The sequence below is a fragment of the Nansenia antarctica genome (assembly GCF_963989245.1).
Source record: "Nansenia antarctica genome assembly, chromosome: 3".
In the NCBI taxonomy this organism is placed as follows: domain Eukaryota; kingdom Metazoa; phylum Chordata; class Actinopteri; order Argentiniformes; family Microstomatidae; genus Nansenia; species Nansenia antarctica.
Genome location: NC_137688.1, coordinates 49569933 through 49589905, shown reverse-complemented (window position 1 = coordinate 49589905; position 19973 = coordinate 49569933). Strand labels below are relative to the sequence as shown.

Here is a 19973-nt window from a genome sequence, read left to right as displayed (position 1 = left end):
CTTTGTTCAAGAGCCTGGTGTTCTCTGGACCAATCACAGGGAATTAGAATGCCAGATGATGAATAAAGGCTGTATGACAGCTCAGCTGGAGGTTCTAAAGCCAGTAAAAGCAGATGCACATGAATAGAACGGGTATCAAAGACTTGGTCCGTGTCCACGGGCTTTTCGAAATGAAATAAATGAAGCCTGGGGATCTTTTCCTACTCTGGAGGACTGGATCCAAGAGCTCTACAGTGAGTGTGCATACTGTTGACAGTCGTCAATGAAGAGGCTATTCCTGATGCCAGGTAGTTGCCCTATAATACCTACTGGCCAACTACAGCACATGTGGATCCATGTGTATCAAGAGGTACCCTGTTTAGCGAAACTACATCACCCTTTTGTACAGGTTGGGTTCTCTGCATGATATTGAAGTCACACAAGACACTAATTATTATTATTATTATGATTATTATTAATACTATCTCTTTATTATTTGGGGTATTAATCTTTGTTTAACCCTTGGTTAATAGTGTCCACTCCTGCTTCCTTTCTGGTCATTCACTTTACCTGTCATTGTCGTGCACCTGTGTACCCTTAAGAAGGCCTGTGATGTATGTATGTCCTTTGCTATGCAATGGCCGCTAAAATAAACATTTTTTTCACGAGAGAGTGCCCGGGATTCTTTTGCACAGCTGCAAGTTCATACAGTCACAATGGAAATGAGGCAACTGAGACAGGCAATTGAATGGCATGCAGTTCCCAAGTAATGCTGACCATATCAATAGAACAGGTTATCGAGACGTGTCGTGTAGGTCCGCCTATAATCATCTCCTCATTCACCACACCTGTAACAAGGCTCCACTATGCTACCCATGCACCAGGTATGAAACACAGAGAATCTCTCCATTAGTTTAAACATTAAACTATGGCGCCTGTCTCTATCCCAATGTTTATAATCATCCAGACAGAGCAGTGGATGAAGTCAGTGCGTCTAAACCAAATCAAAATGTTTGAGATCAGTTTGCATAGCTACGATCTTATTGCCACTCCACAATTGGTAGTCAGAGCTGCACTGCCGCCTGCTGGTGTGTAACGGTATGCCACAATTTCTAGACCATGTTATTACGCTACGAACCCCAAGTGGTATTACTAGTGGGGAAATGTATCAAAAAGCAAAGTATTCTTAGTCAGGTTGTTTTGTGAGGAACAGGACAGCACTAAACTCAATACATTAACCCATCTGTAGCTTGTGTCTTCATGTCACATTAACAAGACTGTACTGTACTCATTGCCATTCATGAGTTGTGTGCTGTTTATTTGTAAAAAATAAAATAAAATGTGTGTTATATTATAAACAGAATTAACAGCACCCATGTTTAAGACGTTTTTATTTATGCATACAGATAGAAGTAATAGAAATCAATAAAAAAACAGGTTGACAATAACTTTTTCTCTTTTTAAAACTGTGGTTGCATTTTTTTACAGATATTTTTTTCTTACCTGGAATAGTCATAATAATGGTTTACAATTCAAGATTTTGTAATATATACAAAGGTTTAAATCATAATGGTAATACCAGTTAAAACTTTAGTTTTACAGCACATGTACAACTATGACCATCATATCAAGCCACCACCGTCTACTACATAGGCCACACTTCTGCTATGTTTTGAAGGCAAGAAACCGTGAGAACAAGGTGCATCCCATAATACTACTGCAAGCGGTTAGCTCTTGCAACAGTGTTAATATCGTTTATTATGTCCATAAAGATTTGCTATCATGTACACAACTATCATAACCTCAGGCATCAGCTGAGCAACATAAGGACTACCATGTAGAACTTCCATGGAGTGTGGCACTAAACTGTTTTCACCATGAGGTGCCAAAAATGTACAGGTTACAAAAATCATTTACACCCCTAAAAACCCAGAGATGAATTTACATCTCAACAGTAAGTTATGTGTGTTTTTCCATATTGGTGCCCCGTTCTTTCAACATTATTCATCACAGATATTAATAGGAATAACAACAATATTTTGTTTTTGGAAATACAATGACAGTTAGTGTTAGTGCAGTAAAATATCACAAGAAATAAAATGAATCGGATCAAAGAATCTCTTTATATTAATCCACTCTACCACCCAATCCATACTTTACTTCATTTGAATATAAATACAATTTCTGTGTCTCAGGTTAGAGAAGACAGGAAGCTAGCTCGAGCTCAGGTGGGAATGTCACGTTACATCCCAAACCCATCCCTTTGCTCCAGCGCCGTGCCACCGACTGCGTCATCAGTGAACATCCCCTCCTAAAGCGGCTCAGGGGACCAAGACCAAGTGTTTCAGCCAGGTTGGGAGGAGGAGGAGGGGGGGGGGAGGAGAAATGAAATAAATAGTGAAGTGAAAAGGAAAAGCAGGTTGTCCGTCTTCATTTCGACACCTGCCAGATGATGAGGCCCAGTATGACCAACACGACGGACATGACCATGGCCAGGATGCACATCTTCTTACGGGACTTTTGCTGAAGGAGAGCAGAGCACAGATGGCAAGGTTGGTGACGGTTATTGATGAATGAAAAATATGCACATTCTAACATTATACACATTCAAACATTATATTCCCAAAGCTGGGACCTATTAAAGATCCGGCTGGGATCAAAAATGTTGTTTTGTTTGTGCGTCTGATAAAGAAAAAACAAAAAAACTGTGAGAGCATTATCCTAGCGTTTGTTTTATGTCCAGCATCTGTTCTTTAGGTGCTGTGACCTCACTGACACAGCAAGGAGCAAAAAAAACAAGTGCCCAGAATGACTAAACAAGCATTCAGGTAACCACAACAATGATGTGATGTGAGTGTGAGTCTTACCTGATAGTAGGCTGCTCTCTGGAGCTGTTCCGCCCCTCTATCTACATGGACCTCAGCACTCTCCACATTCGCCTCTATGCTATCTGTTGGAACAACAAAGACTTTTAGGCACCCCTGTTCAGTGGATCACTGCATCGTGTCTGTTTAACAGGTTTCACCAAATGAGCCACTACTTGCGCATAGAGGAAAGCAAATAATAGCTTTGGAAATAGCTTTTTTTTTTTTTTTAATAGCTTTTCAAACCGTGCTTCAGGGTAATTATTACTTAAGTAATTGGATTTGAGTGCCACAGCATACTACATCATTAACAAGACATACCGATCATCTCTCCCTGATCATGGATCATCACTGCCAAGTCCTTGAATATCTGGTTCACATCCAAGATGTCCGACTGAAATAACAAGATCATTAAATGAGAAAAACATGTTGTTGCTGTTTTAAAAAAAATACTTTTTGCCATGTGGTGAACTTAACCATTAGTCTGCTCCCCAAGCAGTGTATCAAATTAGATTGTGTTAACAGGGGGCACACATTGGTGTGAAGTAACTGAGGGACCGGTCAATGCTGTGCTTTTTAATGATCAAAACTCATAGTGCACAAAGCCCTTGTGGCAATACTGATGTGGTGTAGACGAGCCTCTAAGACAGGGGTGTCAAACTCAATTTCATTCCGGGCCACATCAGCATTACGGTTGCCCTCAAAGGGCCGGTTGTAACTGTAAGACTATATAAATGTATCTATTCTTTATCATATTACATAATTGCCTCTGCATTCAATCATTATTGGTTTTAGTAATAACTTAATTAATAACTAGCTCTGAAAGCTGAAGTCTAGGAAAAATAATGGCAAGCAGACATTCAAGTGTACAACTATTGTACACATTTTTTATTTTATTTTTTTAAACGTGTTCGGTAACAAAAACACATGCTTGTGTGTCAATATATATGCATGTACATATGCACAAAAATACTGTATGTGGGCACACACACTCACATTTCTCTGTGTTATTTTCAAGTGAGTAATACCATCACACAAACATTAACTTTGTTTAACCTTGTGGTCGCAGTTGAGAGGGGCAGAACTATGGTACAACAAATAAATGTGCTCTGATCCAAAAATCTCTTGAGGACTGTGCTCCTACTCAGACACCTTACTTCTGTACGGTATGGCACAGTATTGTCAGTGCTTTCGTCAACAGCTAATGAAAACGCCAGATAACTGCGTGCTTCTTCAGCCAGCTGTGTCGTCAGATTTCTTGCTAGCTCCCTAACTCGGTCTGCGATAGTGTTTCTTGACAAGCTGACATTGCTTTTTTTCATTGAAATGATTTCAATGATGCTGGAAGTGGAAATTTTGATTGATGGATGTTAGCTTTAGCTAAATCGACGTGACAAAAGTGTAGCCCCCTCTAGCGGTTGTGGCCGTAAGCAACCGCTTATGCCGGCGGCCGGTCCTGGCTGGGAAATGTAGCTTATGGACACCGTACTTAAAGCGTTAAAGCGGCATAGACTTTATTATTATTATAGTATTATAAGCAAATTATATCCTTTGCAAGCTCTCGCGGGCTGCATAAAAGGCCGCATTCGGCCTGTGGGCCTTGAGTTTGACACTTGTGCTCTAAGATATGAGCAGCCACAGATGGACAGAGAGAGAGAGAGAGAGAGAGAGAGAGAGAGAGAGAGTCTGACCTCCAGCTGTCTGATGTTGGTCTCCCTCTCTTTGATCAGCTCAAGGTCCTCTTCTGTAATGGCTTCCTCTGTCTGTAAGGTTGTCTGACCCCAATCATCTTGGCTACAAAAAGAGATACAGAAAAAACACAACGGTCCTTCAGGAAACAGGTTCAGATATCTGTAGATAAGACAGCTTCCTTGAGAGAGGAGTGAACATACTTATCAAAAGACACAAGCTGTTCATCATTGGCACCATCTTCTGCCTGAAAGACAGAAACCAAATAAATCAGTCAAAATAAAACGTGTTTGGAGGTGTGTTTGAATGTTCATTGTAGCTCTCCACTAGTCAACAAAAAGAAGTTTGACAGGCAAAATTTGTCAATGACAAACCTAACATAATTCCATTAATTCTCTTATCAGGGTTCCTACACATTTCAACAAGTCAAATTTAAGACCTTTTAAGACCCTTTTTAGACCTCTTTGGGTAGAATTTTAGACCTATTCGCAACACCGTGTGATAGCTTTTTGTCATCATCAAGGTGATGAAATTAGGGTTTTCACTGCCATACAGACAAAAAAGGAAGCGAATTGGCATATTTTTGGTTCCAACTTGATTAATATCCGCGTAAATAGATGTGGTCGGACTGATTTCCTTGCAGGATAACATTTTTAAGACCTAGCACGTAATTTTTTGACCGGATAACTGCAATTTGACACCTTTTTAGGCCTTATAAATTGGATTCTGGATTCTAGACTTAAAGGCTTTTTAAGACCAGCACGGAACCCTGTCTATTTAGTGTTTTTGAAACCCTTACTGAGAGGCGAGAGCCGGCTCTTGCTCTAGCCACAGACTCCTTCTCCTTCTCTGCTGCCCGGCGCTGGACTGCCTGGAAGTTGTTGAGCGCAGCTGAGAAATCATTCATCAGCCGATCCTTCTGGATCTTCTGCTGCCTCTGTGGAATTAAACACAAGATTAAATGGGTCATTCAAACAAAAAAACCTCATGACCTGGATACTCCCTTTGTTACTACCAAGGACGCACACACACACACACACACACAAATGCATGCAAATACTCACTTGCTCTGAGGGCGATAAAGCTAGAGGGACAGAGCCAAGGTCTTTTAGGTGTTTGTTGGTCTCCTTAGCCAGCTGGTTTGGTATAGTGCTGTGTCTGCTGCCTATAGGAACATGGGCACATCCAAAGTGAAGGAGATAAGATTATCAACACAGATTCAATGAACACACACACACACACACACACACACACACACACACACACACACACACACACAGATCTACAAGAGGCCTATATATGTACAAGCAAAGAGAGCGTGCAGAAATAAGCAGTGGGAAGAGAATACAGTACTTACAGACGGTCCTGCAGTTCGCTGGTGTCCTGCCTCGTCCCCAGCTGGTTCACAATGCTCTTTATCTGGGCAGCTTTGACAGGAGGAAACTTCCGTTAACACTCGTTCATGTTATCAAGCTTACTTACAGGGTTCCTACAAGTTTCAACAAGTCAAATTGAAGATCTTTTTAGACCTCTTTGAATAGAATTTTAGACCTATTCGCGACACCGTATGATAGCTTTTTGTCATCCTCGAGGTGATGACATTAGGGATTTCACTGCCATACAGACAAAAAAGGAAGCAAATTGGCATTTTTTGGGTTCCAGCTTGATTCATTTCTGCGTGATTCATTCATTCATTCATTCATTCATAAATAGATGTGGTCAGACTGATTTCCTTGCAGGATCTCATTTTTAAGACCTAGCACCTAATTTTGGGACCGAATAACTAAGATTTGGCTTATGGATTGGATTGGTGGATTTTAGACTTAAAAAGACTTAAGCTTTTTAAGACCAGGGACCCTGGAACCCTGTACTTAGTAAACCACTGATTTGTGTCAACCACGCGCGGCGCGCGCGCTCTCTCTCTCTCTCTCTCTCTCTCTCTCTCTCTCTCTCTCTCTCTCTCTCTCTCTCTCTCTCTCTCTCTCTCTCTCTCTCTCTCTCTCTCTCTCTCTCTCTCTCTCTCTCTCTCTCTCTCTCTCTCTCTCTCTCTCCTCTCTCTCTCTCCTCTCTCTCTCTCTCTCTCTCTCTCTCTCTCTCTCTCTCTCTCTCACTCTCTCTCTCTCTCTCTCTCTCTCTCTCTCTCTCTCTCTCTCTCTCTCTCTCTCACACACACTACTCACTGTTCTGTGTGATCTTCTGGATGTTGTTGCTGCATGTCTGGATGAGGGTGTTTGAAGTCCCGTGGCAGGGTGCGATGGCTGTCTACTTTGCCGTAAGACATTGCTGCCGGTGTGCTCTCTTAGGCCTTAGGTTGAAAAGACAGTTCAGGGCTGAGAGGCAGATGTACGGGGTGTGTGTGCAGGTGGGTGGCGAAAACTCTGAAAAAGGAGACAGGGTTTTTAGGGGTTATGAAAGAGACAGACATCACAGCAAGCTCAGAGATAAGGTAAATACAGACCACCATCAATTAAGACTGTCTAACAGTCATGAGACCAAAACATGGGTGAGCCCTAGCAAATGGTGCCCACTAGTTGCAAAGTAACAGCTCCATAAGACAGGGAAGTTAGCTTTGAGTGTATGAGTGTGATAAATGTGTATGTCAACTAGCAATAGTTGGACTGACACACTAGATAGGTGACTCAACAAAACTCCTTTTTGCAACTCCCCCTCATCATGTCCTCCTGTAGATAATTGGAGAAATACGGTCTGTTGCTCACAGCCTCACTGAGCCGAAGGGTTGGGCTCCTCTGTCAGCACCGCCCGGTAGCTGCTGGCTAGCTGGCTTTGCCTGACAATTTGCTAACGTTCATGTTTGACAGTGAGATTATTAAGGCCAGCAATCTAATGGTATTAGCAATCTAGGGAGCTATGTATACACCTCTAAAATGTACTGCACTAATCTGATAAAGTTAGGGTTGTTGTTGCCCGCCGGGGCCTTTCCATGGTGGGGCTAACGACGTCAGCTAGCTAGCTAGCATCGACACAGACAAGATACAGCAAGGAAGCTACTACTGCCCTGTCAACAAAATACAAGTTTTTTTATTTTTACGGTTAATACACATTCACGTGTAGCTAACTATTAATTCATAACAGCATAGTCTTACTTGTTTAGTCGGCTGTTCCGTTAGAAAACCGCTTTTCTTCACTTTGTTCTTCCGTCGAGAAGCCAACCCTTTCCACAACTGTCATATGACGTCATCGCGTTAAACCGTAAAGTTTGAGCTGCGTTCGAAAATTCGCTCTGGAAATCTGATCAGCACTCATGGAATGCCTCTTCTCCAATCAAATTAGTTGGTCCCTTTATGGCGTTGAACCAAGTGTGCGCTCCGGCGCTCTCAGAGCGAGTTTACGAACGCACCCTTGGACAGAGGATGAACTGGATATTCAATAAAAATATGTCTAGGTACAAGGGCAGCATCATTTTATTGTTAAAAAAATAAAACTTACATATGTAACAAAAACTAGTATCTGGATTAGCATAAGGGAATTTAACATCTATCTCCACTTTGGTAGCAAAGATCACAAAATGACAGTCCCAGAAACCATACACATGATACAAGCACAAACAGGTAGCTTTAATTATGCTTTAGAATGCCTCAAATACTGTCCAGCATGGAACTCATTTAAATGAAGCCCCTCTGGCTGCTGCAGAAGCCTATGCCTAACCCTCAGTCACTGGAGTAACTTGTGACTCTCATGTGGTCCCGCTGATTGACTAGTAGACAAAGGCGAGACTAAGATTTCTCATAACAGACCAGAAAGACAGAATGGTAAAAGACGCTCCACTTTAGTTGTCATCACAGAGGAGTTGGCAACATATTATTGGCAATGTTTATTCACTCTTTACACATGTGTGTATGCCAACACAAAAGGCTGTGTGTATGTTACACAGCCAATTATTCCTCAGTCAAAAACATAGTAAACAAAAAAACATTGCATTTGTGTTCTAACAATGCCTAACAAATAAAATCAGGAAACAATACTATCTTACAGGATGGACCGGGGTGTACATCTTTTTATGAAGATGCATGTTATGAAGATGAAGATGCTGAATAAGAAATCTTATGAACTGATATTCACAGTATTCAACATCTCATATTGAAAAGTCTGCAGAACACAAGGCAAGAAAACACAAGAGGGGGAGGCAAAGACATTTTTTTTTTAAAGAAGAAAAAAGTGGGTGCCGGGCATAGCCATTCCATCTGGTGTCTCACCAGTACACAGGTTCTGGTGTCTCAACAGTACACAGGTTCTGGTGTCTCAACAGTACACAGGTTCTGGCAGGCTACTCTTGGTATTTACGGCCTGTTCTGAGGAGACCTCCAAGGGTTGCCAGTGACAATCAATTAACGCATCATACAGTTCCTCACTGTGTTCCATGAACTTCCTGTTGGCCTCAACAACATCCATCTGTGGGTTCGGATCTGTGACAAAAGGGAAAGGCAGTGATTACTTCATCCCTGCTTCTAAGAATTAGTTGTTGTTTTTTTAACTGCAGGACAACATCGCTATCTGTCTCTCAGCCCAAGTAGACCTCACAACTGGACAGAATGTTTGGGAACATTCACACACACCAATGGCGGCAAGCTACCATGCAAGGCGCCGGCCCGCTCATTGGGAGCAATTTGGGGTTCAGTGTTTTGCCCAGGGACACTTCTACATGTGGCCAGTCGAGGTCGAACCGCCGATCTGCCAACCTTGCGATCATTAGACGCAGACTCTACCTCAAAGCCGATATATTGTAGGTATTATTCTTAAATGGAAGATTAAAGTTGTATATGTTGCGATTGGAAAATTATTTCTGTGTCGTATGGAAAATATAGGACTTGAGGTTCACACGACGAGGTATGGGGAATCGGACAACATTAAGACCACCTGTAGGACCACTTCAGCCTGTAGGAGTGAATCTCCTTGGCAGCCATCATAGGGAAGACTTGGACCCCACATACGTACAGTCGTGAGTTCTGCTCGGGCTGTGAGTCTCTATCAAACCTCTCTGCATATTGGCCACACAATATCAGGGTGAACTGATGAGCAGAAAGAACACAAACCTTCCAGGCCGTCATCCTCAGTAAAATTTTCCTGAAAAAGTGTTAAATGAAGAGTTAGTTTATGACATCACAAATAAAGATTAAGAAGCAAGGTTATTTGTTCCCAGCAAAGCGGCAGATAATGATGATTACCTGTGCGGTTTGCTGCGTGTAGTCGTACTGGTTGTAGTTGTAGCCATAGTCGCCTCCATTCTGGTCGTAGCCCCAATTTGAGTAGTAACCCGAATATGGCTGGTTCTGGTGGTACTGGTTGTGTCTGTAGCCGCCTCCTGAGTTCTGCTGCCATGCCCTGCTGTCTGACTGAGAGTGCCTATTTCTGATAGACAGAAGAGAGAGGAAGTATATTGGTCATTAAGGGACAGGTGATAAATATCAGTCAAATCTCTGTTTATTTGGACACTGTTCTGGTTTAGAGCATTTGGGAAAAGATTTGCCAGTATGGAAAAACGTACTTGTTAGCAGCTAGACTTAGTCGTAGAGGTTTGGCTCCAAGGCCCACTGCTCCCTGACACTCTTCCAACGCCCGCTTCTGGAGCCTCACGTCTGGGAACTGGACAAACCCACAGCCCCTGGGAGGAAAGCACTCAAGTATTTTACACTGACAATTACTCCTATATTGACTCGTCATTGACACAAGTCACATGTTATTGAATCATGGCAAAATCAAATCACATACTCACTTTGAGTTGCCTTCGCTATCCAGCACCACCTTCCCCCCACGACAAGATGGATAACGATTGTAGAAGAACTCATACAGCATGCCATCATCAACCTCTGGTGTGAGGTCGCCGACGAATAGAGAGTAGAGTGGACTGGAGCAGAGAGAGAAAGGAAGATCTGTGTTCATTGCAATGCACCCATATGAAATCTCTCATAGATAGACTCGTAATCCTTGATATACCAGACGACAGAATGTAACCTACCTGCTTTCTCCTTGCTTCCCAAAGGTGGCCCGATTTAACTTGAACCTTCTGGGCTGTGAAGAACAAACAAAGGCTTACTTATAGCAATTCCGATGTACATTCACAGAACACTTTATTAGGAACACTATACTAATAACCACAATTCTTTGTGGCACTGATTCCACAAGATGTTGGAAACATTCCTTTGAGATTCTGGTCCATGATGACATGATTGCATCACGGAATTCACCACAGAGTTTTCAGGTGCATTTTCAAGCTGTGAATCTCTACCACATCCGAAAGGTGTTCTATTGGATTCAGATCCGGTGACTGGGAAGGCCACTGAAGAATATTGAACTCATGGTCATGTTCATGAAACCAGTTTGAGACGACATTGCTTTGTGACATGGCGCATTATCATGCTGGAAGTAGCCATTAGAAGTAGGGATGCTCCGATTTATCGGCCACCGATTTAAATCGGCCGATTTCACTCCAAATGACTCGATCGGTGATCGGCAAAAATGGCCGATCGCAAAAACCGATCTTTTTTTTTTTTTTTTTTTTTTTCCCCTGGGGAAGACAGATAACTGAACAGAAAACATAGGAGGACGTAACAGTATGTAAACCACGAAGGCCACGTTTATGATGTCTTTTATACAGCCATATCACTGACTTGGGCTTCAGGCCCTAACTGGGTGATAGGCCAGACTTTTACTATGCCATAAAAATGGGTCTGCGTTTGCTTGGTGCCTAATGGATCAAAACTTTTGTCTAAAAAGCAAAAAATATGTAGGCTATCCAGTCAGTAGGCCTACAGTTATGTATTAAAAAAAAAATCGGTATCGGTATCGGTATCGGTTGATCTTGAGGAAAAAAATCGGTGATCGGTATCGGCCCCAAAAATCCAGATCGGAGCATCCCTAATTAGAAGATGGGTACATTGTGGCCATGAAGTACATGTGAAGTACATGAAGTACATGGTCAACAACAATACTCAAATAGGCTGTGGCATTCAAGCGATGATTGATTGGTATTAACCCAACGTGTGCCAAGAAAATATTCCACACACCATTACACCACCCGAATGGACAACGAAGGTGTACAGATGTTCCTAATAAAGTGTTCAGTGAGTGTATGTCTCAATTCGTCACAATGCGAATATTGAGCTATGCATAATTTAGAGCAATTGAAGAGCTTTTCAAATTGCATTAAAATTGACTCTAGCAGGAGTCAGTCTATTAGGGGTGCAACGGTTCTCGGTTTTTTTACGGACGGTACGGTTTGCGTTCCACGGCTCAATTCACTAGTGAACCGTGACGGTTTTCGGTTTATGCTGCGATTTGGCTGCGTTCGTAAATTAGCTCTGAGAGCGCCGCAACAGTTTGAGGAAGCCCCGGATTCCTACAAGTCTGCGGTGTGGGGTCATTTAGCTTTTCCCGTTGAATACGACAATAAGGGGGGGGAAACAGTGGACAGAAATATTACTGTCTGCAAGCTCTGCTTAAAGCGTGTGCCATATGCAAATGGTTGCACCTCTAACATGAACCAGCATATTCGCCGCTACCACTCAACGAAAACACTGACTGGGAGCAGGAAAGCCAGTCAGGTAGCGTCAGTGAGCAGACAGCAGTCTCTCTCTGATGCGTTCGGACAGACGTACACTACCACTTCAGAGAAACACAAAAAAATAACCAATGCAGTGGGGATGTTCATTGCAAAGGATTTGCAGCCCTTTTCGGTGGTTGGAGATTTGGGTTTTCGAAATCTGATAAAAACTCTCGAGCCCCGTTACAGTGTCCCCTCCCGTACATCATTCAGCACCAAAATAATCCCCGGTATTTACCAAACAACGCGCAGAGGCATTGAAGACGATTTGGCAAAAACACAGAGCTTTGCACTGACTACGGAGGGTTGTACCTCCCGGGCAACGGAGAGTTACCTCACTGTCACGGTCCACTACATGTCACCGGATTGTGAGATGAAGAGCGCAGTACTGCAAACTCGTCCACTATACGAAAGCCATACCAGCGCGCACCTGGCAGAGGAACTAACAAATGCAGTGACTGAGTGGAAGTTGGAGAGGCCAAACATAACAATTCCCGTAACAACAGACAACGCAGCAAATATCGTAAATGCGATCCATGAAGCTGGTGGACTGGGGCCACAGATCCGCTGCTTTGCGCACGTCGTAAATCTCGCCGCCAAGAAGGCAGTGGCAATAACCCCGGTGTCCCGCCTCCTGGGTAAGATCAGACATGCAGTCACTTTCTTCCACAAAAGCACCACAGCCCACCATATTCTGACAATTAAACAAGATATGTTAGACTTACCAAAACACAAATTAATCCACGATGTCGCAACTCGTTGGAATACAACACATGACATGTTGGAACGCTATGTGGAAAGTGTTACTTTTGGAGTGTGAATTTGTTTTCCTCCTGTTTGTATACGGGCTACCAGCTGTCAAGGCTAAAGTGCACTTTTACTTTCGAAAGTGTTTATTTATTTTTGGACATTTGAAAGTGTTTTTTGTTTATATACAATGATATATACATTATATACATAACATATACATGTGTATGTTAAAGTTCCATATTATGTATAAGCAAAATAAAGTAAAGTAACAGTTTGTAAATAAATAGTAGCATTTGTTTCTGAACCGAACCGTACCGAAAACCGTGACCCAAAATACCGAACCGTACCGAACCGTGGGCCAACTGAACCGTTGCACCCCTACAGTCTATGCAGTACTACACTACAGTAGGGCTGTCCAAAACGACTATTTTTCTAACGATTAATCTAGCGATTATTTTTTCGGTTAGTCGATTACTCTAACGACTAATTTACCGATTAGTCTACCGATTATTTGTTTTACTGTTCGATTAATGTATCACTTAATTTCCCCCAAAATAATGGCTGTATTGTCTCTCTCTGTTTAACAGTGTCTTTATAAAGCACTCTGGGTAATAGCTGCTGCTCTTATAAAACAAAGCAGTGTGTGACATGCACATTACTCAGACGGCCGCCCCTTTAAATGATCAGCTGATGTATGGGGGCTGTCTGTGGGCCCGCAATTTAACACACACACCTTTAATTCGGCGACCTGCTACTACTACTACCAGTGTTTCCTCTATATGCATTTATTGGTGGCGGGCCGCCACGAAAGAATTTCCTCCGCCACTAACTGATTCAGACAGTCCACTTTGATTCAGGCTGCGCAGAAAGGCATCGAGTTATTATGACCGGAGAACAGAAAAAAAGCAGATTGAAGCTAGATTTAGGCCGCTTCCAGACCTACATTTCGTTACGATTTAGGGCGTAGTTAGTTACAATATGTTACAATGTTGCAATTAACCTCGTCGTTTGTGTTCGCACTGCAATCGAGACTGAATCAGATAGCGAGGCGACGCGCTTTCAAAACAGTTTTGTGATTGGTCCGAATGTGTGTGTGTGTGTGTGTAATGCGCGTTCCGCATTTTCCGCTGCAGCTGTAGGATATATTGGTATTTGATCACCTTGTAGGAGTGACGGCAATAACAGGACGATCTAGTCGTTTTGCCGGTAGAAAATCAATCATGTGCGCTTTATTCTCACTCTCTGCATGCGTACTAGGGATGGACGGTTTAAACCGGGGTTTATAAAAATAGAAACGGTTTTTTATCAAAACCGTCTGAAACCGGATTTTTTATTTATTTTATTTTTTATTTTATTTTTTACATTTTATCAAAATATCATAGATTGCTATATAATACATGCCTAGAGTGTGTACAAGAGTGTGTGGTTGAAGATGCTATAAAAGTGATTTTGTAAACACTATAACTTTGTTATAACTTGTCAAATAAATGACATGTCTAAAAAGACGGGTCACGTGACAGCTTCTCTTCAGAGCAGAGAGTGAGGAGAAAAAAAACAATGGCTAGCGTGAACGAGCGCGAACGTTTTCTATTCTATTGTATATTCTATGTTGTTCAAAGAATAAAACTGGAACATGTCACATGTTTGTTGTGTGTGAAAATAACAATGATACAGTCTGAATCTGCCGCGCAATGAGTGAGAGGTTTGGTCAGTTGTGAAGAATAACTGAGGATTAATATCTAATTGGGATTATATTTAAGGGTAACGAATCACTCTATGGGAAAGATAGTTGCCTTCAGTTATTGGTAGATAGGAAAGGTTTTTTACAATTACTCGCTTACATTTAATAAGATCATTTTCGCTGCTCTCTGTAAAGCGCATTGGGTCACTTTTGTGAGAAATGCGCTATAGAAATAAAATGTGATTTGATTTGATATCAATCAATCAATCAAACTTTATTTATGTTCTATAGCACAAATCATGCATTGAATGTAACTCCAAGTGCAGTATTTACTAAACCACAATATAATAAAACAAGAGCTATACGGATCAAGAGTGTTTGTGCACAGCGCCACTGTGTGTGAAGGCGCTACTGAAAGTGATGACAGAACGCATGTCTCAGAAGATACACGGTCACTTAGTGACGCAAAGGTAGTTCTGTATTTATCTCTATCTGTATTAGTACATTTATTTTGAAAGCTCTATTTTGACAGCTCTACCATGGGAACTTTTATTTTGATGGGGCATTCTTTGTTGATTGACTTACGACAGTTCAGGACGAGTCAGTCTCGCGGCATGTGGTTTTTATGAAAAGCTTTAAGTATGTTCACTGCATAATTCTAAGTCTAATATTTCAGTGATTATTGAGCAGTATTCAAATATTTAAATACATTGAGCAGCAGCTGAAACTTTGTCTAAGAACCAAGATATTGAGAAAGCAGTTCATTTAATGAAGACGCTGTTCCAAGAGATGATCTTCCGTGCAGGCGTGCACCCTGGATCAGCGGAGCTGGTGTGTTAAGTGTTCATGTGTTTTCATGTATGGTGTAGCTTACAAAAGTCTGCCTTTCCACTTATATTTGTGAAACTAAGTAGCCTAAATGTGTTGCGACTGTGCTTACGGTGTTTTAATGGTGTTCGACATGAGTGTATTGTAGCAGTAGGGCTCAATTATTTGAAATTGGCGCCCTTTTTGTTTTGATTTTGATTTTTTTTATTCCTTTTTTTATTTTTGCCGGTTAACCGGAAAACCCCGGTTTTAGTCTTTGACGGTTTTTCGGTTTCAATAATTGGAAACCGTCCATCCCTGATGCGTACTGACAACAACAACATTCATTCATCTCCGTCCCACTTATATCACGTCATATCACCCGCTAAGCAGCATGGGTGATGTAGTAAACATAAACATATAACAATGCTTTATACAAGGCTGGAACGCCGTGAATTATGAATACTTTGCTCGCTAACGAACGGTCACTACAACCTTCTATATAAAATCACCTGCTCGGCTTTAATGACTTAACCGCTATTTAAGAAATTATAATTGTTGCCACCCTGTAGTTTTTGGTGAAACTTCGTCTTTGTTTTGAGCGCCAGTGCGCGCGACAGATAGCCGCTCCGCCACTAATGTGAAAAATCCTGGAGGAAACACTGCTACTACTGTAACTGCCTCTGTCAAACAGCCCCAGACAGGGCAGACTCACTGCTATGTTTAGCCAACTTGAATGCCAACATGGCCATCAGGGTTTTTCCTGGCTCAAAATGAGGCGGAGGTGGTACCAGTGGTGTTTGACATTGGGGGGGACCCATGAAGCAGGGCTGTCTGGGGGTCCTTAAACATCAAATACTTAATTTCTTGCATTCTGGTGAATTGATATGCACCAATTTGTGCCCTTTCTGCATCAATTTATGGTGGAAATGTCATTATTTATGTAAAGGAAAACACAATATTCAGGCACCAGATGACCATTCAAAATATAATGTAATATAATGCAATATAAGGCTCTCAGGCATTCTGTACTTTCAAATATGTATTCTCCTTGAGCAGTCAACATCAACTATCAGCTATTTCGCTAGCAAAAACGAAAGCTAACTTATTTGCGAAACAGCGCCTCCACCACCACGTCGGCGCAGTGCCGCAATTGCAGTTAGAAATGACAGAAACGCTTGTAGAAAATACGACCTTCAGTTTGTCGAGAGCTGGAGGCGGCCGCCTCATAATTCTCTATGCAGGAAAAACCCTGGCCATTTAGAAGTCTACATCTACATAGCTAACGTTACTATCACCAGAAGACAAGACATACAAACTAGGGATGTCCCGATCCCATTCTTTAGGTATCTGCGATACCGATATCAATCCGATATTTGTATTTATTGTTTTACTCCTGAATAATAGCAAATACTTCCCCAGTATATAGTCCACAACAACAGTTGGCTATTAAAGACTGCCAGCCTTTATTCAAGCAACAAAAACAGTACTCTGCAGTACTCAGTGACCAACTGGTTTAAAGTTAAAACAATTTAAACTGCAGCATTCAGCATTGTAAAAAAAAAAAAGAGTTACTGTCTGATTTCTAGTTTGAGTGCCTTCATGTTTTTATTCTATTTATCTTCTCTTACAAATGGCAAATCAATTATAGCACCCTTTTTAAAAGTGTAGCCTAGTGACGCTGCTGGTGAGACCAGAAACCAGTCCCAGAAAAAAAAGGGGGGGGGGGCGGGTGCTGTGTGTGTTGATGAGACCGTTGGGAGAGAGAGCTCCGGTGAACTAAGAAAGTTGTGTATGAGATAGTTTACAATTAAACGCACAGATTACATGAGAGAAACTATCTGTCATTATTTTAACCACTGTCCAAGTGGGGACGTTACAATACTTTCGTTTTAGCACGAAACGTTAGCCGCTAGCAGCGTTTTTAGCAGTCACCATTCTTGAGCAAAACACTGATACAAACAAACATTCAAATACTTGTGTTGTCTTGAATTCTTTTCCGATTTCAATGTATGACGCATCATTTGAAAGCTTACCATCTGTAGTTTCAGACTATGTAAACAAACGAAAAATTACGTAAGCAAATGGTTTATGATTTCACCAGCTAGCATCATGACCACTGACTACTACTGTTGTCATGACGTGAGTGACACGCCGGATCGCGATCCCCAGATCGGTGCCTATTTTTTTTCTGGTGCGATCTGCGATCCAGCATTCAGGACCGATATCGCGGCGATATGCGATATCAATATCGGATCGGGACATCCCTAATACAAACTGTGGTGAGCTACATTGCTTGTGTAACATTAGCGAGTAGCCTCCTCCATGTTTCCACTGGTCGCAGCCATGTTGTTTATTTGCGACGCACCGACGCACATTACACAAGTCGACGTATTGACGTAGTTGATTACGTCGACACGTCGTCCCAGCCCTACACTACAGTAATCTAGAATCAAAGCACATCAAGGTAGCATTGGATGAAAAGGGTATTTACAGGTGTGGCCCCTGGAAGTGCCTTTCCGTTGACTTTCCGCAGACATCTCTCAGCTGTGGCCTCATCCGTCAGCTCCACAAAGCAGTATCCAGCTCCACCCCTGGGAGGTTAACAGAGAAGATGACATGACAGTATTTAAAACATGTTGACATAAAGACCAAGACAAGTTGGAGATGAAGGATATTCCACTCAACATGTCATGCATGGTATGAATAAGCATACTGGTGTGAGTTAGCTTTCTGCAAGAGAACAAATGTTACTTTTACACACATATATAATAATTTCAAGAGCCTTTTCATTCAATATCAATAATACTCACCCGGTCATCTTGTTGCGGATGATCCGCACACTCACTACCAGTTCCCCCATAGTCCCGAAGGCTCGGGTGATGAACTTCTCGTCCATGTAAGGCTCCAACTACCAAAACAAACTATGGTGGTGAGTAACTACGTTCGTAAATACGCTGTGAAAATCTGATCAGCACTCATGGAATGCCTCTTGTCCAGTCAAATTACTTGGTCCCTTTGTGACGTTGAACCCAGTGTGCGTTCCAGCGCTCTCAGAGCAAATTTACGAACGCAGCCCAGATCAATAGTATTAGATGTACTGGCCCTACCCCAGCTATAAAGCAGAGACGTGTGTCAAAACTTGTCAAAGCAATCTAGCTCTAGGTCAGTTGTTAGCAACTCCTTCTATTTGATATCTACTACTAGAGGACTAACTAACCATGTCGGTTTAGGTCAAGTTTAGTTATCTAAACTCCCAATGCAGCCCAGCAATGTTAGTCAGTCATTAGCCAACTACTTAGCATCGGCTAGCTTAGCTTAGTTAGCCAGCAGCAACATGTTGAACAGTACAATAGTATGACGGTCTGGTCGTCTGAAATTCATCAAGTAACTCACGTTTCCCATCCAGAGTGTACTCATGTTGTACACTTGAAGTTGTCGGAGTTTCTATAGCTTTATTTCCTCACAATCGAAAAGGTGAATCCCAGTAGCAGACACAAGCAGAATGTGCATCTGAAGCAACAGGAAGTCCACCGCGTCAGACTTTCAAAACAAAAGTCCCCCCCTTACATATGAGGACCATCTTCGGGATCCGGTTGTTCAAAACGTTTCATCTGGATCAGAATGATTCCGATTCTTTTTTTTTGCTATCCAGGATCAGATCGAGCTGGCTGATCTCCCCTATACGACTCAAAATCAGCCAGATAGATCTGATCCTGGATAGCAAAAAAAGAATCAAGATCATTCTGATCCAGGTGTACAACTGGGGGTCATCCCTATGTTCCCCGGGTCCTATGTTCCCCGATTTCTTAGCAAAAAAAAAGGGTTCTATGTTCCCCGCTTCCGTATGTTCCCCACCCCAGGTGTCGTTATGTAGTACTGCATGAGAGTTTATTTTTTTTAAACAACATACACAAATACATAATCATACTGTGGATTACTAATTGATAAAGACATTTACTCATTGATAAAGACATTTACAGGAAATTGCAGGAACTATTATACATAGGAACAAAATTATTATGTGTACAACATTATTATATGAACAAAATGATTATATGTACAAAACCTTTTGTAGGTAGGACACTATTGGACCTCGGCCCAAATCTAGTACTGAACCTGACCCCCCATGCTAAACCATTTGGAAGTACAGTATACTAGGACTCCAATTCAGACACACTGGGGGGTTGTCACAAATCTACTAACTCTATATCAATTTATATATATTTTTTTTTATTATGTTTCCAAAGATTCAAACATTTTTACAATATAATTGAACACATTTTTTCTTGTTTCCCCACCCCCATGTATCCACCCCCCCCCCCCCCCCCCCACCCACCATTGTGCGGCAACGCCCAACGACAACACAACAAAAAGATAATAATAATAAGACAAAACACACATGCCTACATACACACACACAGACAGACACACACACACACACACACACACACACACACACACAATAATACATTCATTAGGGATGCGCTATGATATTAACAGCAATTCACATCACCGTGCATCCCTACAAGAAACACTGTCCATCAAACAATAGTACCTGAAGCTGCCCTTCTTGCCATAAAATCTATATGTGGTTGCCATATTTTTACAAAGTCCTGACTCTTATGTCTTATATTATAGTATA

The 19973-nt window shown here is 41.9% G+C and overlaps 2 protein-coding genes across 2 annotated transcripts; both read right to left on the bottom strand.

The window, feature by feature from the left end:
- Window positions 1-1422: 1422 nt before the first annotated feature.
- Window positions 1423-7715, bottom strand: stx12 (syntaxin 12). Its single transcript, XM_080527759.1, is given in 12 exon segments — window positions 1423-2502; window positions 2847-2929; window positions 3165-3237; window positions 4535-4637; window positions 4736-4779; window positions 5332-5469; window positions 5597-5674; window positions 5676-5697; window positions 5890-5959; window positions 6713-6764; window positions 6766-6910; window positions 7637-7715. Coding segments are annotated over 11 exon segments (804 nt in total). The 5' UTR covers window positions 6814-6910; window positions 7637-7715; the 3' UTR covers window positions 1423-2409.
- A 232-nt stretch (window positions 7716-7947) lies between these two features.
- Window positions 7948-18866, bottom strand: LOC308152747 (tRNA selenocysteine 1-associated protein 1-like). Its single transcript, XM_080525808.1, has 9 exons — window positions 18725-18866; window positions 18142-18239; window positions 17823-17922; window positions 10507-10559; window positions 10264-10395; window positions 10036-10152; window positions 9716-9899; window positions 9584-9614; window positions 7948-8956 (listed from the first exon to the last, which is right to left on the bottom strand). Exons 1-9 carry the CDS (start codon window positions 18746-18748, stop codon window positions 8793-8795), a joined length of 903 nt encoding a protein of 300 aa, XP_080381934.1. The 5' UTR covers window positions 18749-18866; the 3' UTR covers window positions 7948-8792.
- Window positions 18867-19973: the final 1107 nt, after the last annotated feature.